The sequence below is a fragment of the Argiope bruennichi genome, chromosome 5, assembly GCF_947563725.1.
Source record: "Argiope bruennichi chromosome 5, qqArgBrue1.1, whole genome shotgun sequence".
Taxonomy (NCBI): Eukaryota; Metazoa; Arthropoda; class Arachnida; order Araneae; family Araneidae; genus Argiope; species Argiope bruennichi.
The window spans coordinates 15,870,689-15,896,080 of record NC_079155.1 but is presented as its reverse complement, the minus strand read 5'-3'; the positions used below and the strand labels follow the sequence as shown (position 1 = coordinate 15,896,080).

The 25,392-nt window shown below is 28.1% G+C and overlaps 1 protein-coding gene across 4 annotated transcripts in view; it reads left to right on the top strand.

Moving 5' to 3' along the window:
- The first annotated feature begins 1,896 nt into the window (after window positions 1–1,896).
- LOC129968502 (A-kinase anchor protein 13-like) overlaps window positions 1,897–25,392 on the top strand; it is a 248,961-nt gene continuing 225,465 nt past the window's right edge. For 2 of the 4 annotated variants that reach the window (XM_056082447.1, XM_056082443.1), the window contains exons 1-3: window positions 1,897–2,170; window positions 3,613–3,669; window positions 4,989–5,142. In XM_056082447.1, coding sequence (XP_055938422.1) covers window positions 3,637–3,669; window positions 4,989–5,142 — 187 coding nt within the window. In that variant the 5' untranslated portion in view covers window positions 1,897–2,170; window positions 3,613–3,636. The remainder of the gene's footprint in view (window positions 2,171–3,612; window positions 3,670–4,988; window positions 5,143–25,392) is intronic. The other 2 variants (XM_056082446.1, XM_056082445.1) reach the window with 1 other exon arrangement.

The following is a 25,392-nucleotide window of genomic DNA, read 5'->3' as shown; positions in this document are numbered from 1 at the left end:
TTGAAATTTTAACCACTTCAACTAAGAATTTATTTAATTTCCTACTTAGATTAGATTATCAAATTTGGGACATTAATTTTTATGCCAATCCCTATGATGTCATAAAAGACACTTGAGGTATTGACATTTTGATGTGTGAAGTCACTTGTGACACAAGTGATTTTTTGCTTTTTAAATGACTTAAGATTTTTACTTAATTTTAAATTTGAATACTGAAAATTCAATAATTCGCTGCACATGGTAGGCACACCATTATAGCACAAAAGATTAATGGTGAGAGTTAATAGTTTATTTTATTTGTTTGGAGAATAAAAGGATTCATGAGATTTTGCCTCGACATCGGTACTGTTGCACTTTGGTTATAAGCGACGATCGAACTCGCAACCTTATGGTTCGTACCCGAGTAACATGACCACAAGACAAAAGAAATTTCTCATGCCTCGTCGCTGCTATCTGGCTTATAAAGCGTCACCACATTACTCCCCCTCCAGTGCGTCGGAGGTAAGACGAACGATACTTTGTCCTGTTTTTAACCTCTTCAACTAAGAATTTATTTAATTTCCTACTTAGATTAGATTATCAAATTTGGGACATTAATTTTTATTCCAATCCCTATGATGTCATAAAAGACACTTGAGGTATTGACATTTTGATGTGTGAAGTCACTTGTAACACAAGTGATTTTTTGCTTTTTAAATGACTTAAGATTTTTACTTAATTTTAAATTTGAATACTGAAAATTCAATAATTCGCTGCACATGGTAGGCACACCATTATAGCACAAAAGATTAATGGTGAGAGTTAATAGTTTATTTTATTTGTTTGGAGAATAAAAGGATTCATGAGATTTTGCCTCGACATCGGTACTGTTGCACTTTGGTTATAAGCGACGATCGAACTCGCAACCTTATGGTTCGTACCCGAGTAACATGAACACAAGACAAAAGAAATGTCTCATGTCTCGTAGCTGTTATCTGGCTTATAAAGTGTCACCACATTACTATTAGCATTGATTTTATCATATCGTTTTTGTTCTAATAGTAAACTAGTATAAAATTATTTTTTTCACCATTTTTGAAACATTTTTCAGTTAAATATGGCCCAGTGACATCTATTTTTGAATTTATTGATAAGAAAATCTTTATCATAATATTAAACAGTCCTTATGCGATGTTATCTAAATGGCTTTACCAAAAAAATTCAAAATTGATAAAAAAAAAAAAAAATGAAATACAGATCTCGGTCTGCCATCGTCAGATTGAAAGATTGTAAAAGGCTTCAACAGAAAAACACAAAAAAAAACCCTATAGGAATAAAAACATAAAACAATAATCCCAAAGAAATAACATCAGTTTATCTTTTATTTCCATTTTTAACTTTTATGTATTTCGCTATCAATCCATTTATTTAAAATCATTCAAATCACTTTCCTTTTCCTGCGAAATTGCTTAATAATTTCTTTTTACTGCATTGATTCTTATATTTTACCTATTATTTTTGTACCCCTCAGACAAATCTCACTCCTGTGTGCCAATTCCTGTCCCATTATGCAATATGCAGTATCGCTAACATGTAGCATGATGTCACTATTTTGAAATGATAGTTACATCGTGCCATTCTATCAAAACTATTCTGAAGTAAGTCGTTCGTAAAAAAAAAATTATTATTCGAATTTCGCTGATTATTTTTAAATTACTATTATTTTTTCAGACCTGTTGAATGCTTTTTTTTTCTTTTTAAAAAGTATTAGACCTGAAGTTACTTGTACTACTGAACAGGTGTCAGAAGTTCCGTACTGTCAGAACTTCTGACCAATCAGGATTGGCTACATGTGACGTCAAAGTAAACAGAAAACTTCATGGTTTTGACTTAAATGATTGGCCGATATGACATTCCTGTATGGCTGGTGTTTGATGGAGAATTTCCGGTCAGGTGAACTATGTTTTGATCGTGAATTAATTTTCCATAGTTTATTTATTAATTGACCATTTTTATTACGGATTAAATTTTAAACAACATATTATTTATTTGAAATGAACTCTTTTGGTACCGATCCAGTTTTCGTGTATTGTTAAGTGGTTTTGTTGAATCTCAGTTTCTTACCAGTTGAATGTAAACAAAAATTGGACTGTTGTTTCTAAATCATCTTATGTTGACATTCTTATTTCATGTAAGTTTAGTTACGAATAAATTGCATTTTTTGTTTGAAGTATGAATATAGCATTAATTGTAATTATATTTCTTGATTTTATGGCATTAAAGATTTATTTTTATAACTGACTTATTTCTAAAAAAAATATAAGAAATGTTGATTTAAATTATAATGAAATATCTTACCATTTATTGAAATTAAAGAAGAGATGTTATTTTATCGAAATTTAAAATTTCTTTGAAAGGCATATAGAGCAGTTTACTCACAGTACTTTCCACTTTTATTTCTAATTGACATTTATTGTAAAAAAAATGTTTCTATTCCTCTTAACTGAGTAAAAAGATGTTAGATTGAACTAACTATATAAATTTTCTTATTACTTTTTAAAATTTTTTACTTGTTAATTTTCTTATTGAAATATTTGTTGTTTTATTAGTTATGAAATATCCAAGCTGTTCCATAAAATAAGAAAATCATTTAAAGAGATATATTTTGAAATATTCTTTGAATATATATTTTTTTATTTGATAATATTGCTGTCTTATTTTTCATCCTTTTATTATGAAATGCTTATTTTTGTAGGATAAGTGTAAAATTTCTTAATTTGATTCAGTAAACACAATTATTGAAGATTTTTTTTTTCATAAAACTGAGAAAACATTCATTATATTGTTAATATAAAAACTGTGTAATACTTTTTTATTAAAATTTTTTAAGAATTAAGTTATTTTTAGCTAGATTTGTGATTGACACTATGGGAAAAATAGAATTATTATTATATAACCTTAATATATTAACTATTTATTTCATTTTTACTATTATAAAGTTTAAGAGGAGGATTTTTGTATAGTCTATATAAAAACATGAGTGTTTTTAAATAAAGAATATAGTCTTTAAATTTTAATTCAGTATTTAAGTCAATTCTAAGCATAGTAATTTTTCCTCTTAAATGCTATGAAAATTATTATTCATTATGCAATTTAATTTCTTACCATAAGCTCATTAAAAAAATATTTATATTGATTATTAATTTACACCTGATTGCATATTTTGAATTTAATATTTTTAATAATAAAATATTTAAGTATTGCATTTATGTAAAAAAGAAAAAATAATTGACTATATGTGATTTATAAGTTTTAAATTTATCTTCTAAACAGGTTTAATAAAAGCAGGATTGCTTATTAAAACCATCTGAAATATTGTAGTTTTTTTTAAAATTATAATTAATATTAAACTTCTCTGTAACTTTTACAAAACAAAAATTTGAAAAGTTATATTTAAATGTGGCTTGGTTACTTTATATAAATTATGTATTTATATCCAGCTAATATTTAAAACAGTTCATAACATCTAGTCTATAAAGCAGATTTTCATTTTGTTTAATATTTTAAATGAGTTTTTATTTGAAAATTGTACTATATATATAAATTATTACTGAAGTCTATCTTTATTTTAAGGTAAAAAGGTGATGTCTTTTCAAAATGAATGTTTTTCCCAAAGAAGCTCCTATTTACGTAAGTTTATTATGTTTTTCATTTAATGTGCCAATACTATTTTGTATGAAATGAAATAATTCTTGGTTTTATAATATTAATTATATATTTATCAAATTTTAATTTAATATGTAGTCATTTTTATTTAATTTAATTTACAACATTGTGTTAAATTTTTCTTCTAAGCATGTTTTGTTTGTATGTATGCATTTGGAACTCTTTAACTGTCAAAAATGAGATAGAATTTAGGATTTATCTTTGTAGAAGTTTTATTTTTTGTCATTGATATTGATGTTTGTTAATGATCTTTTTAGAAATATCATTTTATATTTAACAAAATGGGTTTTATTTTGTATGAAGAATTTTCAGATCTCGCTATAAAATCCAGTATTTATTAATATGACATTTAAATTTTAATTTTTGGCTATCATCAAAATTGTTTCTTTCCATAATAATGTTAAAAAGGATAAAAAAAAAAATCAAAATAAGATATTTTAAAATTAGGTTTTTTAAAACATGCAAACAAATTATATTTTGCTTTCATGTTTTCAGTTCCAGTGACTGCTGTGGTTATTAAATTTATGGCTTTAAGGAAGTAAAATAATTCACTTGCAGAAAGATTAATTAAAAAAAAATGTGTTTGTATTTTCTCAAATTTACAAAAAGCTACATGTAAAATTATTTATTATTTGTTGTGATGCATTTAAAAAACTACTGCAATGGTTGAAAATTAAATAATATTTAGACAATTTAAGATACATTTCTCTATACAAAGCTTAGAGAATAAGAAATTGGATTATATAAAACAAAATTTCTTAACAACAAACTGATTTTATTTACTTCCTTAGTTGGTATTTGTAATTAATCTAAATCTTTCAGGATTGAAATGTTTAATTTCCTTTTATAGATATGTAAATTTATTATATGCATAATATTCTTCTGATAACAAATTATAAAATTTCATTTTTGCTCATTTTTTTTCTCTTTGTCATTTTTAAAAAAAATTATACGTTTGATTTTTTTTTGTTTGTTTATGTTTGATAAAGGTTCCCAAACCATTTAAACTTATTGTATGGGTTTTGTTAAAATCCATGATAAAAAAAAAATGCTTAAATATTTCTTTTCTTTTTAAGCTTCCTTAATTTCCTAATTTCATTGATTCTGACAAAAATATGTTGCAGATCTGTAACACTTTGTCTTAAAAATAGAAATTTATGTTATTTATTTCAAGCATTGGAAAATTTTAAGTAAAGAAATTTTTTGAAAAATCAAGAAACATTTAAAATTATTTTTATGCCTGTGAATAAAAATTTTAATATTGAAAATTAATCATTTTTCAGGGAGGTGGAAAAATAATTGTGGAACTTTATAATGAGCTACCTACTGAAGGTTCAAGTTATTTTTTAGTTTTTAAAGGATCACAGCAAAGACATACAATATGTGCAGATCCAACTTGGAATAATAGTTTTCTACAACTTTGTGCTGCAGTACCAAGTAGGCTTTCTTTTTATTCTCATATCCTTTCTAACTCTTTAAAAATTGTTACTATTTCATTATTCTTGTTCTGTGTTAATCCTGATTTTAACATAGTGCTATCAGTTTATAACTGATTTTATAACATTCAGAATCTCAATTGTTATTTCATATTTTGCTTAAAAACTAAATATGTTTAATATATCTATCTTTGATGAAGATCAGTTACAAGATAAATGGAAATTGTTCAATTTTTCATGTCACATTAAAACAAAAAACAAAAAATTAGTGTTTGGAATATTATATAAGTGGAAAAGTATTTCTGTAATTTCACCTTTTATAAAACCTTTGCCTTGGAGTTTTACTGATGATGCCATTTCATTTCCACCAATCAACATTTTATAAAGTTTAATGTTTAAAATTATCGGATTTCACATTCTTGGATAAACTGTGAATTTTAAAAAAAATGCAGAATAAAAATGTTAAGTGCTAAAATTTTAAGGGTGTATTTTTCTGTAAGTATTAAAATTTTATGGGTGTAGAAATGAGAAAATAGAGTCATATTCATCTGTACAAATACTTAAATTATATATCAAGAAAAAAGTGTTTAATATTTTATTCTGTAATTAAAAAACATTTAAGTTGCATTTAAAAGTGAGATTGTATATTCAATATTCTTATTAAGAATTCTGAATTTCTTTGAAAGCAATTCCAGTACATCTGTATTAATATATATATATATATATATATATATATATATATATATATATAGTTCTCTTCAAAACTAAGTTAATGCCATTTTTTTTTTGGTTGAAAAGTTGTATTTAGTATATTTTTCTGCATTATCTATCTTTTTGCATTGATTTCCCCCCCTCCCCCACCATAGTAATTTTCTTTTCCAAATTCTTGAAAATGAAATATTTTCCCAAAAATATTTTAAAATAAATGTTTCAACTCTGCATGATATTATTTAAAGTATAAAATATCAATAACATTGCTTTATGGATGCAATATTATTAGCTTTCATGAAATCTTACTTATTAATATGAATTCAAGACTTGATGGAACTATATAAATCCATGTTTGTAACAACCATAAATAAATTTAAAGTATGATTAATAAAATATTGAAATTTCTGAGCCAAATGGAAGATTAAAAAAAAAAAAAAAAAAAACTCTTAGTGAAGTTAACAAAATTTCTTTTATAATCATGGATATTTGAAATCATTGAGATTTTATGTGCATTCATTCTAAATGCAAATATGCTGGAGTTTTTGTATGTTCATATTTCCATGTGAATCAATAGATTTTGGAGCTTATTTTAGAATTTGATTAGATATATTCATGGAAGAAATTTTAATTTGTTCATTTTAAATTTTTTATTATTAATACTCTTTACCTGTTTTTAAAATAAAAATGTGACCAAATTAAAATTGCTCTTTATTTTTAATCTTTTTAGGAAAAATTTAGACTTATGAGAAAGAAATCTATTTGAAAATATAAATAGTTGATTTTTTTTTTCTATCAGAAAGCTGATTTTTTTTGACACTATAGAAATTTAATACTTATTCTGTATCATTCTTAAAGGAGTAAAGTAAACTAATTTTTTTAATGATTTTTAAAGATATTTTGATTTAATTGAAAATTTAAATTGATTTTTATTCTTTATTTTTTAACATTTACTAACTGATTTCATTTAAGAAATGATCACACATTTTGTAAATTTCTGACATCTTATAAATTTTTAATTAGTTACAATAATTTTCCAGTTCTTAGCACTAATATTTATGTAACTCTCAGTTGATTGGGTAATGTAGCACTGACATCCAAGTTTGATAATGATTGGGATTATACTTTATAGAATAGTAACTTTTGTTGTATTTGGAATTTCTGTCTATAAAAGTATAATGCATTTGTATGTATAAAATGTTCCCATACATATTTTTTAAAAATGTGTTGATTATGTTTTGACATATTACTATAGAATTTGCTCTTGTTACTTAAATATCCCAACCATGATGGATAAAATTTATGTTTTATTTTATAAATCTAAGTACTAATATGTGAAAATATTACTCATGCTACTATTATTGATTGTTAAATATTTATATATAGTGAGAATAAAAAAACTTGGAGGATTCATTATATAAGACATTTAAAAGATAAAAACTTTGTGATTTCTGTATTTCTGAAATTTTGCTATTCTTCTTTACTCCTTTTATGAATTTGTCTTATTGGATAGATGGCTTTAGGAATTTGTTTTTATATAATTTTTAGATGACTAAATTAAATTTAAAAAATTTAAATATAAGTCCCTTATAGATTTTTATGAGTGAAGTAGATAAATAAGTGATTTAGTATTGGAATAATTGAATTATCAATGTAAGGTTTTTTTTTTTTAAACCTTGGAGAAGAATTAGGCATTACTCTGCTCCTTTGTTCTTCAATTGCTTTGAAAAAAAAAGGGGAGTTGTTGTTATAGAAATGTAATTATATTTGTAGAACAAGCAATTCTGTGTGCATCTTTTCAAAACTGCAGTTAATTACTTTCTGGAATTTGACAAAATTTTGTATTTTGTTTTGTTTTAATTATATATAGGATAATATTTATATAAATATAAATTATAAGATTTAGCACTTTTTTAAAAATTATTTCTTTTATTAACTAAAGTTCATTGATTGCAACCATATTTCTCGTAATACCAATAAAGTTGAAAAAGAATGATGACCTCTTATGACTGTTTGCAAATGAATTCACCCTCTCTCACTCTTTGAATATTTATAAATAAATTTCTGTGTTGTTATAAATTTGTTACTACGATATATATATATCTATATCTATATATATATATATATATATATATATATACTTAATGAAGTTATTACTATGTTGTTACTACCTACAATAATGGTAACTAATTGCAATAATAAGTTTTAAACATTCCTTTTAATTTCTAATATATTTATTGGTTTTTCATTCTTTTAAATAATTATGTATGTTGAGCCACATTTATTATGGCTAGTTATGTATAAATTTTAATGTTACCTTTTTTTGTTGTATTGAGTAGAAACATTATCACTTGCAGTCCAGTAGTGTTTATGAATTCTGTTTGCCTTAGAGAAAAAGGAAGAGTATTTAGTCACAAAAAACGTTCACTGAATAATTAGTTAATTTTTACTATTTGGCTGTCCTAGTATGTTTGCATCTGTAGTATTTCTACTAGCATAATGATCCGGAGAGGGGGGGGAGGGCAAGTGATAGAGTAGATTGAAAATAATGTACAGTATGACTTTAAAAAGATTATAATCTGTTTTGGCATTCATTTGTCTTCGACCTTTGAAACCATTTTTGTATCCAAGTACTACAACTTGATATATATATTGAAAGTATTTCAACCAAACAAAATGGGCTTTTATCTTGCTCAATGTTACTTTCATGTTTTATGGTACTAATGTTACTTTGAGATTTGTAGTTATAAATTTATAAGTTAATTTTCCTCACTTAAAAGTGTCTTAAAGTTAATTTATAGCATTTATCTTATTCTTTATTCTGTTAAAAATGTCCCTTTTAAATTTATGTTGAAATTGGTTTGCTGTCATGTAATGAGTTCTGGTAATATGTATTAGACCAATTTTGTTGAATTGATGAGCCTAATATATTCAAACTTATGGTTAAGTCTGGATCTGTAAATGATAATAAATTGTGTTATTTTTTTAGGACTAACAGGAAACATCAATGCAGTGTATTTAGCTTGTGTATTTTTCCTTTTAGTAAAAAATTTCCATTTTTTTTCTTAAGTATGTTTAATTATGTTAATTTTTCTTATGCCAATATGCACAAAAATTGCTTTGAAACCTTCCTCGTCTATGGAGAAGGCAGCTGAGAATTCAGCATTCTGGAATATCAGATGAGTTGCAATAACTATAACTGGTAGAAGTCTACACAGTTATAGTTATTGCAACCTTATTATATCTGTGTGACTTGCTATCTATTTTTCAATTCCTACTATTAGCTCACACTCTCTCTCTCTTTCTATATATATCTTGTTCAAATTTTAATAATTGTTAATAAAATACTTTTTATTCATCCATTCAAGTTCAAATAGATTTTTTTAAACTTGTAGTGGATAACAATTTATGTTAATACATTTTTTTTGAATATTAATTCATTAATTAAATTTGTCCAATAATTTCTATTGGTCGCCAAATCTGTCGCTATGTCGCCAAGCTCCATTTTGCCACTTAATATTGTAATTCTGTCATATGTATATGCACATTTATATTAATTGTAATTACTTAATAAGAAGTAGCTAAAATAATTTTTTTTTGTTGACCTAAGTAGGAATAGACTCAAATTTTTTTTTATTATGTTACTTGTTTGCTGTTTTCCTCACAGCAAATTCACGCATTTTTTTAGGCTGAATGCCAGCAGCTTTTTCTTAATAACTAATACTAGCATTTAAAAAGGTTCCTTTAATTTTATTGAGAAAACTATGACCTCTGGTGGCTATTTGGTTTGCTGGGAGTATTGGCTGCTTTAATTTCAACGACATATTCAATTTCTCTTATCTATAATATATTAGACAATAAATTTTTTGCTATTTTAATAGCTGTACCTTGACCCATTCTGTTTACTGCAAACATGAATCCTGATAGGGTCAAGTAAGAAGGCATCACATTTGCATGAGAAGCATAACTATGTGAATCACATATTAAATTTCACAGTTATATTATATGAATGCTTTAAATAAAAATAAAAAAGGAAAAAAAATGTTGAGATATTGTCAAAGAATATCTACTTATAATAAAAGTGAGTTTTTTGTCTAATGGCAATCCACGAAGCAACATTTGATTAAAGCTACTAAGCTTGGCATGGATATACTTTAGATGGAAGAATATGGTGCTAAAAGATGGATATATTTTTACTTTTTTGAAATTTTAATTTCTTAAAAATGAAGTAAAATGTAGATGTGTTTCGTTTTATAAATTCCAAAAATATTATCTCATATAAAGGGTTTTTACACCATTTAAAAATTTGAATTTTCTTTGTAAGAAGCTTATTTTGTTGTCATGCAATTTTTTTTTTGAATTAAAAAAATTAAAAATATTTTTGCAAAACGTTTGTTACATTGTCTTTTATACTTGCAGTGAGATTTAAAATATTTTCTATGTTTCTATAATTATATAATTTAATATTTTTCTGCCATATCATTAAAAGCTAAGGAATGTAAATTCTGTTTCCCCCCCCCCCCATATTCCTTGGTAATATGAATTTTTATTGACCTATTTAATTTTATGATTTTTTTTTTGTTTTTTTTTTTTTGTTCTTCAAATATATGAATAAAACCTTTTGAGATTTTATGTAATATCTCTGAAATTAAAATATATATATATATCTACTGGCTATTCTTAAATTCCTTTATTCTCTTGTTTATATCCACCTAACATCCTGTTAGAAGTGTTCATATAATACAAGTTTCATGTCTCATATCATTTTAATATTGGAATCATCTGTTCATTTTATTTGAGAAATATAAAAATAAAGTTACCATGTGTGACAATATGCTTTTAATTCTTTAAATGATAAAGCTAGATCTACTTTTCTCTGTATCTGTGATATTAGGTGACATATGTGCATCAGAAAGGCTCTTGTACAATGTCAAACAAAAGTTTAAGGCTGCTAAAAAACAATATTTCTGTTAAATTTGCTGGTTGTCAAAGGCGATTAGAGAAAAATTAAAATATAATATTTATTTTTTTGCTTTCAAAAATTAAAGAAAATAGGGATGCAAATTTTTTAAAACATTGTATAAACAATGAAGGTGATTTAAATTTTGTTGTAAGATTGAAAATTATTGTTTTAAATCATATATAAAATGTTTTTTTTTTTAGAAAAATCAAGTGGAAAAATTGCATATCAGTTAAACTGCTATCATCAAAATGATTTTCTTCTAAAGTTTAAAATGATATAAAGATTTATTTATTTTTTAGGAATAATCTCTAGAGAGCACATTTCTGTTTTCTAAAGTATATTTGTGCCAAATTTGGTAACTCTTGGTCAAACTTCTACTCTGAAAAGTGTCAACATTTAGACACACATTCGTTTTTATTTAGTAATAGAGATGATATATGTCTGGCTTACACCAAAAGTAATTGATTTAATATTTTAAATTTCAACAGTTTGATGAATGGAAGTAAAATATTAATTTTTAAATTTTTGAAGTAGAATTTTTAAAATTTTAAACTTTTATAGTTATGAAATTATTATTATTTTATCATTCTTCTATCAAAAAAGATTAGAGGGGTTGATAGAAATAATGTAGGGTGGAAGGCAAAGAAAAGATTAACATTGAAGTTTTCTGATTATTTAATTTCTATACTTTGTACAAATGACCTTTTTCATTATATTATCTAAATTGTAATTCACATTCATACATATATTTTTTGTTATTAAAAAAGTTCTCTTTTGGATGGTAAGTATTTTTAAATAAAAGAAGTAATATCATTTTTAATCTTTCTTTAATACTATCAAGAATTGTAAAAACTGCAATATGGCTTGTTAATTTTTGTACTGCTGTGTAATACAAATTTCAACTGTAGGAAATGATACCTTTCAATAGTTAACTTTTTTAATGGTTTTGACTGTAACTGATTTGAAGTCTTGACCATACTTATAGAACTTTGATACTTTTTGAACGAAACAAAATTATACAATGAGTCATGCATTTGCTTAAAAAGTTTGACATATGATGGGTATTGGTAGGGATAAAGAAAGGGTGTGGTTTGAATGGAAAGGAAATGGTTATTTATTTTGAGTTGACGTTTTAGATCGAAATTGAAGTCTTTTTCTTAATTAACATTCTAAGCACATGAAGATTTGAATCTTTCTTCACTACATTCAAATTTGGATGCAAATATTGCAGTCTTCAATCTGATATGCATGCTTCTAAATTATGATGTAGTACCTGGCTTAAAAATTTTTTTCACTTGAGCTAGAGGAATAATTTTACCCTCCTTCTTTAGCTGTCTTCCAAATTGAGAAACAATTTGAATAAATAATTTTGTTTGATGTTTTTAGTCTTGTTTCATCATAATCTGATCTGCTTGCTTTTGTGTTGCACTACACGAAATCTAATATATTTTTTTTATTTCATCTGTCCAATATGCACCTCATGTGAAAATTGCAATTCTGAGTCAAAATAACAATTTTATTGTGCGGAATGGGCCTTAGACATTTAATTATTTTAACTATGCCAGCAACTTTTAAAAAAGTTGTCTTTCCAAGCAGCTTACTTCTAACTCACGAGTTTTACGTTTTTTTTCAAAAATAAACCAAACTGATTAATTTTTGAAGCTGCGTGAAGGAAATTAGAATCTGGTTTGAAATTTGGTGAAATGACTAGTGCGAGATCCAAATTGTCCTCTTCCTTTCTGGATTTTTAGTGAAAGAGTGCAGGCTGAAACACTGGGTAATTTGATGTAGACTGACTTCTATGCTCACAGATCTTCGATGGATTCGAAATTCTGACTGTAGACTTCTAGGATGAATCCGTGTCAGATTCCGAAAGAAAAAACGATTTTTTTTCTTTGCTTTTGAACAACTGTTTCCCTGAAACTCTGTAGGATATAAGGAATCTTTCGAAATTAGGCCCTCAAATTTTCATCTTCATATCTCAAGTTAACAACCGAGGTTTATTCAATTCAAAAATTAATCAGTTCATCAAAGGATATGAGAATTTGTGGACTGTCTCCACAGGTACGATTCCTTTTCACATCATCGTTGTATTTGTAGACCAATACTGATAGACTGCTCTGTGACAAAAACTTTTCCTTTCATCATTTTTACTATTGGAAATTGTCGAGCTCATACAAAAATATGGTTCTAAACAAAATGGTTGGCACGAATTATGAGCATTGTGAAAATTATGATGGAAAAAAAAAAAAAAAGGCATGATATATGATTACAGTTACTAAATGCTTAACGCTGAGCATTTAGTAGAATCTTTCATCAAAATTATTTATTAATTGATAAATGAAAATACACCGTGACTCTTAATAGGTTTAGCTAAATAACTACAGCAAAAGTAAGTTTATTTATTATCGAATATGAAAAGAAAAGATGTACTAATTAGGCTCCTTAAATTTAATTTCAGTAGGGGGCTTGCGATTGTCGAATTAAGAATAAGAATTACGGGAGGGGGGAGCGGGAAATGTTGAAATCAGCTCAACGTTCTATGAAGAGAAAAATTTATGTCCTATATTTATAGAAGGAATTCCATTTCTTTATTCCAATGACTTTCAAAGATTGAAACATCATTAAGACAAAATTACAAATCATATTTTGATAAGTACTTCTACATTCCTTGAAAAAAAAATGATTGTATATGTATATATGCATGCATCTGTATAGATGCTGCATATGTATCTTTACAACATTATTGGACCTTTGGTCTGCTGAAAAGATTTCTTTTAAATTGAAAACCCTCCACGATTGATGGGCTCTGAAAAGTAGCAGAAAAGGAATGGAAATTAGAACCTTAGAAATTTTATGAAAAGGTCTTCTCTCAAGAAGATCACGATGCTGACTTAAATGGCAGGAAAAAGATTATTGTTTCGAACATTAAAAAAATAGTTAATAAAAAGTTAAACATTAATAAAAAGATCTCGAAACTGTTATAAAATTATGTAAATACTCTCTGCAAATAGAATGGATAAATGAAATTCTGTCTTGTGAAAACCAATGGAGGTTTTTACTCCCCCCTCCCCCCTAAACATATTTTTTTGATATTATTTCTGTTTGTCTGTGATAATTCAAAGACACTTAGAGCTACATTTATGAAATTTGGTATCTAATCTTGAAACCAAATTTACAAGCAAGATTTTGAGCAAAATCCATTCAGAAGAAGTCTATCTGTCCGGCTGTTCAAATATTAGTTAACACAATAATCACAATATAAAGAGAGTTAGATGAATAAAATTCGGCACTCGTATTTAATAACTGTAGTGTAGGCATCACTCAAAGAGGGTTGATGGTCTATTCATGTAAAAGCGATAACTCTCAAACTCGATGACTGAAATATATCAAATTTGGTTTGTGATTTTGTGATTACAGTTATAGTTCAGTGTCAAATTTTAGTTTCAATCGACTGAGAGAAACATATCTAAAATACAGATTCGATTTTCGGATTTTATTAACAGCGTGTCAGAGCTTAATCGCCAAATAACTCGCCAAGGATAACATGATAGATTCAGTAAAAATGCTAAATTTGCGCCAAAGTTTAATATTTTATAACTATTGTGCGCCAATGCTATGCAAGATGTTTTCTTAGATAACATCTTAGTATTAGAGAAAATTTTAAGATCAACCCCTATAGTTCCTCATTAGACTGTGTATCTGTAGGACATATTACTGATTTAGGTTGTAAGCTTGCAAGTATGTTACATGCTGGTGTAACACAACAGGCATATTCACGGGATGATCGATATCAACAGCAAGTTTGCTCTCGTCTCGAGTTTTGCTGCGTTGGCACGAAATGGCGCGTTTTGTGTTTCGTAGTATAATGAACAAAATAATAATAATAATAATAATCGCGAATGTATTTTGGAAATCTTTCTTTCAATCGCTATTCAATAGAAAATTTCCAAAATTTTATGCGTAATCAACATTTTTGGTCACAAGATCGAATATGAAATTTTATTTTTCTGTTTCGTGTTCGAATGATCGTATTTATATATATGTGTATTTATAAACAATCAATCTCATATCAGGTGTAATTTAAAAATGAAAGGTACTCAAGTACAGTTCTGATGATAAATTTGTATACAAAATTTTATTCATCTAGCTTTATGTTTTGAAATTATCGTATTTACATATGCATGGTCGGACAGACGGACTGGTTTCTCATCAACTTATTTCGTCAGAAATTCGTCAAAAATGCATAATTTTGTAGCAAAAACCATATACCCAATTTCATCCATGTAGCTGATTACGCTTTTGAAATATCACTTTTAAAGATTGATGGACATATATCCAGAAAATGGTTTTTGGGACTCAGGAGGTCAGAAAACGACGATTCATCGAAAGCTAGAGACCGAATTTTTTACCTTTAAAGTATTTTTTAGTAACATATTTTACATTCGGAAAAGTGAAAAATAAACTTATAAGCATAATAAATTTAATTATTAATCGATGGATCATGCAGGGAAGGTATCGTTTCAGATAAATGCTCTTTAAGTTCTATCTATTCATTTCATTCAAGCAGTAATGGAAAGTTTGTAAGAGCGCATTATGATTATTTAATTTGTCCTATGCCATTGTCCCGGGTATTGATGTAATAGAGTGAGGTGTGGGCGAATTGTTCTCGCTTCGAAACGCGTTTCCTTTCCCTTTCTTTTCGTTTAACATCAGCTGTTTTCACGTAACGGTGCACGAAAAAAAGAAAAGAAAACTGGCTGTAATAATAATAATAAAAGCGTTTAGTGTTAAAAAGCTGGTAAGTGTACCTTTCACAGAAAATCTGTCGTTTTGGATTTATGGGTCAAAACGTGTTTTCTGTTTAGATGGAAATAGGTCATGCGCGAAGTTATTGTCGCTTTTACTTGTTTTTAAATACGTGTCATTTCCATAAGCTATTGTTCTCGTCTCGTTTTTTTTTCTTCTTTGTTTTTTTAAAAGCATAAATCTATGATTTCCGTGGTTTAGACTTTTTTCAGAAAATTGGGTGAAAAGCAAAAAAAGAACTAATTTGTTGTTAGGTTATTTTTTTAAAAAAATATTATTATACAAGATTTGATAAAATTGTATTTACACTAGTTTAAAAGATTTTATCGCGTGTAGAATTTTATGAATCATTTGAAAGGATTGGTGAATCGTTTTCGTTAAAATCCAAATCTAAATAGGAAATTGTATGATTCTGTTTAATTTTTTAATTATTGTTTCAGATGATGTAAGTGCTGAAAATAATTTTATGATTATAATTTAAAATTTGCTGTCTGTTACCTATGCCAGAAGTTGTGATGTCTTGTTGTTAAGGTCTCGACTTCGAGGGCGGAAGGCTCCAGGTTCTAAACCCAATTTAACTAAAAATCTGTCGTGTATAATTTGTTTCGTGCACCTTAAACATGACGTGAACATTTCATATGGGCTAAGTGTTCTCCAGTTGGTGTAATGAGGGAGTCTGTAGATTGGACTGCCAATTCAAGTGTCGTTCTCGTCGTCTGACTGATGTTCAAAATTACTGGATTCGTCTCAAAATAGCTTTAGTGTTGCTCCCAGACGGAGTCTTAATATAATTAACTAATAGCCACTTGTATAAAAATACATGTGTTCATTTGCTCTAAAAATCGGGCTTTGGAATAAATAAATGAATACTTAATTTTAGAAATGAATGACATAGTTAATTTTAGGATTTAAAGAAATCGAGGGAAAAATGAAGAGTCAGTCTTTTCGTATCACATTTATGATTCCCGGCATTACATTACCAAATCTGAATCATGAAAATTTGGTTCAGTATTCTTCAGAAGCTAACATTTTTTGCAAATGGAGTCTAACCAATCATTTTACTTTCTCGTGTACAAAGAGAATGCATTCTAATTTTTAAGAAAGTTGACCTCGACTTTTTGATGAATATTTAAATTTCAAACCTCCATGAGCCTTAAAAAAACCTGTATGTCTTTGAAAATCAGTCACTTCAAAACGCCAACGAAGCAGACGGATGAAATTTGGAATGTAAATTTGCCATTAAAATTATATATCTTTACATAGCGTATTGCTTTGTGTTTTTTTTTCGCAAATCCTCTATTGATCTATTTATATAATATTACTTAGAGGTAAATTTACTAATCACATAAAGGATATAATAGGAATAATAGTAAAGCGAATAATAGGATTTCATATTTTTTAAAAATTCCTAATTAAGTCTATAATTCTATATAATAGTCTATATTATATAAATTTAAAAAAAATTCAGCAAAAATTCTATAAATAAGGAATAAGCAAAAGAAATATAAAAAGAAAGAAAAAATTTAAAAAATAATGTATAGGGTAAAGCATTAATTGTCTAAATATTATTCTTTAAATTACAATTTTTTAAATAAATTTCTACAAAAATTTATAATTTTGTAGAAATAAACAAAAAGAATGCAAAAAAAGCGCGTTTGGTAAAACATTAATTATTTAAATATTATTCCATAATTAAATATTTTGCTTCCTTCAAATACAAAATATGGCTGTATAAATTATTAAAATTGATTGAAAAAAAAAAGCGCAAAAATGGTGAAGATGCTGGTATGAAACATAATGCATTATCGAGAAAATCCATAATTATCGAAAAAATGAATTCATTGAATTCATTTTTTTTTTTTTTTAATTTACCATCTTGCTGGATTCTAATATTTACAGAAATATGATTCAGTTGCATAATTCTTCAATTGCTATTATTTGAAAATATCAAATCTAGTGTATGAATTCATTCTTTTAGAATTTACCATCTTGCTGGATTCTAATATTTTTAGAAATAGGATTCAGCTGCATAATTCTTCAATTGTATGTTATTTGAAAATAACAAATCTAGTGTACGAATTCATTTTTGTAGAATTTTTCATCTTGCTGGATTCTAATATTTGCAGAAATATGATTCAGCTGCATAATTCTTCAATTGCATGTTATTTGAAAATATCAAATCTAGTGTACGAATTCATTCTTTTAGAATTTTCCATCTTTCTGGATTCTAATCTATATATACTTATAATAAAGCTCAATGTGTGTGTGTGTGTGTGTGTGTGTGTGTTGGCGCTCTACAGGCCAGACCGTTTGACATATAGCTACCAAATTTGGTACATGTATACCTTGGAGGTTGGGAATATGCACCTGGGGTTTCTTTTTTCGAATTTTTAATTAGAATTTTAATTATTAATTAAAAACTAACTTTCCCGCCAAAAAAATCTTCCATTTTCCCCACCGCCAACTTTTCCGCCAAAAAAATCTTCCATTATCCCCAGCGCCAAACGAGAAAGGCTTCAGTTTTTTTTTCTCCCAACAGTAATGAGGCTAGGGTTAAAATTTTTCGGCGGATTATTTCAATCGGTTCTGTTTATTTTCTTAATGTTTGATGCATTTAAAATTAAACATTGTTAATGAATCGATCTTTCAGATTCATTCTGAAGTACTTTTGAATTAAAATAAAACAGAATAAAGGAAATTAAAAATTTCTAATCCGCATAGCGTTACCCCAACTGGCGTAGAAAAAAATCACGTATTTGCGTTACGTAACCTGCGAAGAAAATTCACGCATGCGCATTCTGTTCTGATTGTTGCCATGACAACGTTATCAATGGATGATTTAAATTATTTTTGGGTTAGTTGCATGCTTTTGTAAGTAAATTGTATTTATATTAGTTATATATTTTTTGTATATGCTTATAGTTTTAAGTATATCGTTTTTTAAGTAGTTTTTTTAAAACCTGTTTTCAACCGTTTATTTTAAACGATTCGTTTTATTTTCTTAGTGTTTGATGCATTTAAATTTAAACATTGTCAATTAATCGATCTGGTCATAATGAATCTAAGAAAACTTTGTTGACAAACTCTTGAGATATTACATAAATTAAAAAAGATATTCTTTAGTGCCCATAAAGTTTAAAGGCCGAGTGACTCTATTTTCAGTAATCAGATTATAAAAAAAATACTTTGTTTCAGTAAAAAATATTATTATATTAATTGAAGATTAATTCTTTCCACTTTAATTTAAAGAATAAATTCTACGGGTGGTAACAGAAAATGAGATAGATACATATTACGTTATGACTGAAGGCCTTTATAATATTATGAATGAATTATATGACAATCAAAATTTGAAGTTTTAAAATATTTTGATGAAGAAGCTATTAAAGTAGAAATTACATAAAATATTTAATTATTAAAATTTTAACGAACATTAAGATTGGCGAACCGGCTGGTCGCCAAAGGCGGCTAGTATTTACATAAATATGATTCAGCTGCATAATTCTTCAACTACTATTATTTGAAAATAACAAATCTAGTATGCGCACTTCGCCATTCATTTCACAATTCTGCAAAAGATTTAAAAGTCTGCTTGTAAATCACTAGACCCTGAAGGTAGACGACGTAAAACGTTCTTGAACTACAAACTCGGAGTCGTAAAAGCGTGCCGCAGATAATGTCGTGATCTCTAATGACCACTTTAAAAGCTCATCCATGTACGTTAATAGCGATTGCTAACCGCAACCACCTGCCCTTAATAATTTGCAGCAGTCCCTTTCAAAAACATCGCATGTTTGCATAAAATGAAGGTTTGATTTGAAGGTTTTTGGTCCATGTTTGCTGTTCGATCTGAGGATGCAGTTCTGTCATCCCACAGAGTGGAGCCATTTTTTTTAAATATTATTTTGGAATTCCTTCCTTTAATCGTTCTTATTTTCTCTTTAACCCTTCTTTGTATTTTTTTAAAAATAAATCAGGGTGATACAATTCATGCTCTAGAATCTTTGTAAAAATCTTTGTATAAATATATAATATAAAATAATTAAAGAACATTATGTTGGAAATATCCATCATCATTGCACAATAATGACCCACCAATTTTCGTCAGACATTAGAAGTGAAACAACTTCATAGTGATGTAAATTTTTGTCACATTGTTTTGGGAAAATTATTTGGTGTATTCGATATAAATTGCATAGAAAATAACAAACACAAAAAATAAACACCTTTTTTCCCATCATTATCGCTTTTATTAGCAGAAAAGTCTCAGATTAGTTAAAAAAAATATTCAAGAAATCGCACGTTTCTTCCAACCACAACAAAAGCGGAATGACAAGTTCAAAGCCGCTACAATAATTGTGACATTTGATTTTTTTGACAGCTACGTTCCTTATTACGCAATCGTCATGAAAAAAGTTGCTAGCAATAACCAATTTACATTACACCTGTTTTGAGTACAATTTTTTGTTCACTAAATGTTATGATGGGAATTTACACCACCATGCAAAGAAGGGTTAAAGAAAAATTATTGTAATTGCCAAAAATTTGAACTCGAGATTTTTATGAATATTCACATTTCATAAACCTAAATGAGTCTAAATTACACATATTTAGTATTATGTCTATTTGTTTGAATAATACTAAATATAACTCTGAATATAACGACTTAGAAACGCCAGGAGGATGAAATTTGGTACAAGGTATTTACACCAAATTTATAAATTCGTATCAGATGTTGAGCGAAATCCATTCACGGCTGTCTCTTGGAGAGCAAGTGAACATGTTAACTACAAAATGTAAAGAGTTAGATAGATTAAGTTTGGTACATAGATTTAGCATCTAAAATGCAAATCCTCATCAAAATTTGAATCAAATCTATTAAAGTGTTGATCGCCTGTCGGTCTGTACTTATGCATGCATGCGTACAAATGCGATTATTCAAAAAACGTAACAACTTAGGCGGTGGCCTGTTGGTAAGGTCCCGGCTTCGAAACCCAATTCCACCGAAGAACCCCGTGTAAGTGGGTCTGGTGCACATTAAATCCGTTGGGATCAAACGTTCTCCCGCTGGTGTGATGTGGAAGTTTGGAGAGGACGGAGCCAGCTCAGGTGTCGTCCTCGTCATCTGACTGCGTTTCAAAATTTCGAGGTCCAACCCCAAATAGTCCTAGTGTTGCTTTAAAACAGGATGTTAAAAAACTAAACCAAACTATACCTATACGTTTAACCTTTTAATGCCTGACCAATTTGACGAATTGGCTAAGATTTGGGAAGAAGCTCGTAAAAAACAATGTTTGCGAAATTCAAAAAGAAACCTATAACGAAATAATGGAAGAATAAATTAATATCGATTGTATACAATATTTTTTTGAAAAGTGCCCTCGCCTACTTAACGATATATCGTTGTTGGCATTTCTCGGAATTGTTACAAAACGATCTATCATCGTTCGGCACTAAAAGGGTTAATTGGGCTCATTTCATGATTATAGTGTTTAGTAAAAAAATCAAGCACCTACTTAAATGTAATTGTATACAAACATAGATACTATGCATTTATGGTTTATATTAAATAAATACAAAATTAAGATGTACACTTTCAGAACGATACTAAAATAATAATAATAATAATAAAATCTAAAATTAATTCTTAAGTTCAAAATGTATTAAAATATAAAACTAAATTGATCAGGTGATTAAAAAAAGAGGTCACATAATGTACATTGCCTAAGGCCTCAAAATACCTAAAGCAATGGTAACTGATGGCTATTCGGTAACTGTGCATGATGAATTTTGAAAAATATCTTCAGTGTTTTTTAATGACCTAATTTACTGATGAAGATAAAGGTTGTAAGATAAGGTAATGAAGGTGAAGGCGCTCAAACTTTGTCAGTCATTATAATGTCGTTTTAAATAAATTTTTTACTTGAACAGTTGGGTGATGCAAGCCTGATAAAAGCCTTGCTTTTTCTGGACAATTACTTTTGACATAAATTAAAATGAAATAACTGCTGATGTAGGTCAAAGTTATCAACTTACGAGCAGGGAAAGGAAATCATTTGTAATTGAAACATCAGAAGCAAGGATATTTTGCATAATAAGTAAAAGTAATCAATTTGAAATGTCAGGCTTTCTTATTGAAATTAAACTATAGTATTTGATTTGATTTTATAAGTAATGTAACTATCATTTATATGATAATACTATGTTTGATTGCCAAACTTGCTTTCATATTTATTGATTCTCGCATAAGTTAAAAAAAAAATAATATAACAAATGTTTGCTTAAAATGAATGTTTTTTTAATATTTGAGAACATAATGTTGTTTTGGTTTGGGATTTTTGAAGCCTCAAAATACATGGGCAGAAAGTTGGCGATTTATCGCTTTTGAGGCATCATTTTTCCGCTTTTAGGATTATTAGAAAATGATGAAGGATGTTGCAACATTTGGCGATGTATCGCCAACAAAAAAATACAACTTGTCGTGAATGCCCGCTTTGTATCCAATTCTCGCTTCTGACCAATAAAGAGCAGGGTCATAAGAAGTTATCGCCCGAAGAGTTATGCCCGAAAAGTTATCGCACAGAGAAGAAAATGGGAAGGAATTCGAGATAGCGAGGAATTAGAGGTATTGAAAGTTATATATATAATTTTTTAGTTAGCAAAAACAATTTTGAGATGAGGGGAAAAAAAACACCATTGCTTTTTTGAAAGTTGATGATTGGGCAATACAATAGCAATGTTATCATTACAAACCAGTTTAGATAAAATTTTCGCAAAAAGAAAAAAAGAAAAATTCTGGCCAAAATTTGGCGTACACCTATAATTTTTGTCACAAGATTACAAACCAAATTTCATATATTTGAGCCTTTACATTTTTGTTATTGCGTTTACATGTATATTAAAGCAGACAGACAGTTAATCTTTTGACAGACGTGGTTCAAAATTTCTAAAGGATGCACTTTAGATGATAAAACTATGAACCAAATTTCATTTACCTAAATTATTACACTTTTGAATTATCCCTTTTATATGCATGCAAAAGAGCAGGCCTGTACGATGGTTACCTCATATATAACCCCACGATGGAGATTTAGTTCGGAATGGATATGTGGCTACGCTTTGGATGTATACCAAATTTTATCCATATAGTTCTCTTAGTTTTGAACTAATCGTAGCCATTTGCAGTCGGTCAGTCAGACAGATGTCCTTCGTTTTAGTGGATTTCTCACAATATTTGGTAGAATGCTGGATATTTTGGTTGAATATCTAAATTTCATCCGTCTGTCTGAAAACGTGTTTTTGAATTATCGTGTTCACAAAAAGACAAACATAAAGATGTGTTTTTCGGATTCAGAAAGGTCTGAAACATGGAGATTATTAGAAATATCGTGCAATTTGACGATTGCAATACAATGATACATGAAGACAGTGGAAAATATTTCAGTTTGACGATTCCAATACAATAATACATGAAGACAGTGGAAAATATTTCAATTTGACGATTGCAATACTTTCTCTTTGTATATTTCGATACAAGAAAGAAAAGGGGGGGAAATGTTTAATTAACTTTTTAAATGCAATTTGATTTTCGAATTTCTAGAATACAGATACAGTATTCAATTTTTGTTTTATTTTCTTGTTTTATTCTTTCTTCTTAGTATATCTTAATTCTTTGGTATATCTTAGTGATTTATTTATTTATCATTTTTTTTTTTTGGCTAATTCAGATGTGATAGATAACATGAGTAAGCAGATTAATCGTTTATGGCTAATTTATATTTCAATTTGTTTTTTATTTTTATTTTCATTTTTTAGAAATTTTTTTTATATATATTCGAGTGTAATTTGTGAAGCCAGTATATTTTTTCAAAGAAAAAAGGAAGATACAATTCAAACCAGTGAATTTTATATTTTATTACATTATAAAGAAATAAATGTTATAAAATAATATAATAGCTCTATTATTAATATCTTGGAATGTAAAGCCCGACGATAAATTCTGATTTCATGAAATTCTGCCACGCCGCATTTTAGTCTTTGCAAAAATTGAAAAGATTGTTTTCAATCCATTTGTAAAAAAAAAAAAAAAAATAACACCATGAGATTTAATGTTCATAAAAACCTGAATTGATCCATATTTTGTTATTTACTTAAATAAGATTATCAAATTCTTCTACAGGTAACAAAGAATTTTTTTTTTTTTTTTTTTTTAAATATTTATTAAAATAGTTAGGAAAATCCGAGGCGAATAGTGCTTTCAGGAGTAAAATTATTGCGACTTCTGTATTTATTGTCATTACAAGAATATTGCATTAGGGTGTTTTTAGTCGAAATTTTGTTTTTATAAAAACTTCTACTTCGGAATTATTTTCAAGCCAATGGGAGTGGTCTCTCCAATACTTTCTCGCATACTTTCTAATAAAGGTGTGATGCGAACGCCCTGCCTAGCACTGGCTCACGAAATATTAACCTTTAGCGTGAATATAGCATTTTTACTGAATCTTTCGTGCGACCCTTGACGAATTCTTTGTCGGTTAATCCCTGGCTTGCGGTTTATTACATCTGAAAATCGAATTTGTGATTTAAGATGCATTTTCCTCAACCGATTTAAACCAAAATTTGACGAAAATTACATTTGTACCTCATACTCATACCAAATTTTATATATTTAAATCATTGCGTTTTTGAGTTAGTGCGTTGACTTTTTTTAGAAAGTACAGACCGACAGACGGTCAGCCCTTCATTGGATTTGGTTCAAAATTTGATGGGGGTTTACACTATAGATTGCAAATCTGTATACCAAATCTTATTTACCTAGCTCTCTTCATTTTGTAGTTAAGTTGTTGGATAACTTTCGAACAGCAGGACAGACAGATTTCCGCTGCACGAATTGTGCTCAAAATTTGATAGAAATCTACAAATTTGAAGTAAAAATCGCATACCAAATTTCATCCGTCTGGCTCAAAGCGTTCTTGAGTTATCCGTGTCACAGCAAGACAGACAGACGAACATTTTCCAGAAATGTGTTTTTCGAACTCAGCGAGGTCTAAAACATGGTGATTCGTCAAAATCTCGAGTTCGAATTTTTTTTACTATTATTATACTTTCTTTCACACGTATACGAGAAAGTAAAAAGTAGTAAACGCTGCAACATTTTCAGAAAAAAAAAAAAAAAAATACAATGTATTTTATTACCCCCTCTTTCCATTCGCATATTCTATTTTTCTTCTCAAATTTCAGCCTTTCAATACAAACAATTTAAACTTCCATTCCTCATTGCAATTTTGTTGCTTTCTTTTCAAATCCAATCCGCCCTCTCGAAACTAAACTCACTGGAAATCGTTTTGTAGTACCTGAGAAGTCATATTTTCAAAGCCATGATGATAGAATGGCAAGCAATGATTTTATTAAATTTCTTTTGCTCAAGTTAAGTTAAAAGGGTAAAAACCTGCTGCAACCGTGACCTAAGATCTAGCTACACCCCCGCGGAGGCATTTATCGGGCGATCTGGTTACGCCAGTGTTCAATTCAGTGTGCTTCCTTCTCCCTTTCAACCCCACCTTCGAACCAGAGAGACAGTTTTCGTCTAAAGGCTTATTATCTTGTCTGTTGCCAGGGTGATTGAGAGGGGAATAACACGAGAATATTTTATTCGCCAAATAAAAATGGCACACCCCGCTTTTCTTCTGCGTGTCCGAGAGAAGGGCAAGGATCGGTTTATCCACAAAAGGAAAGATTTGTATAAGCCGAGGAGAACTTGGAGGTGTTCCC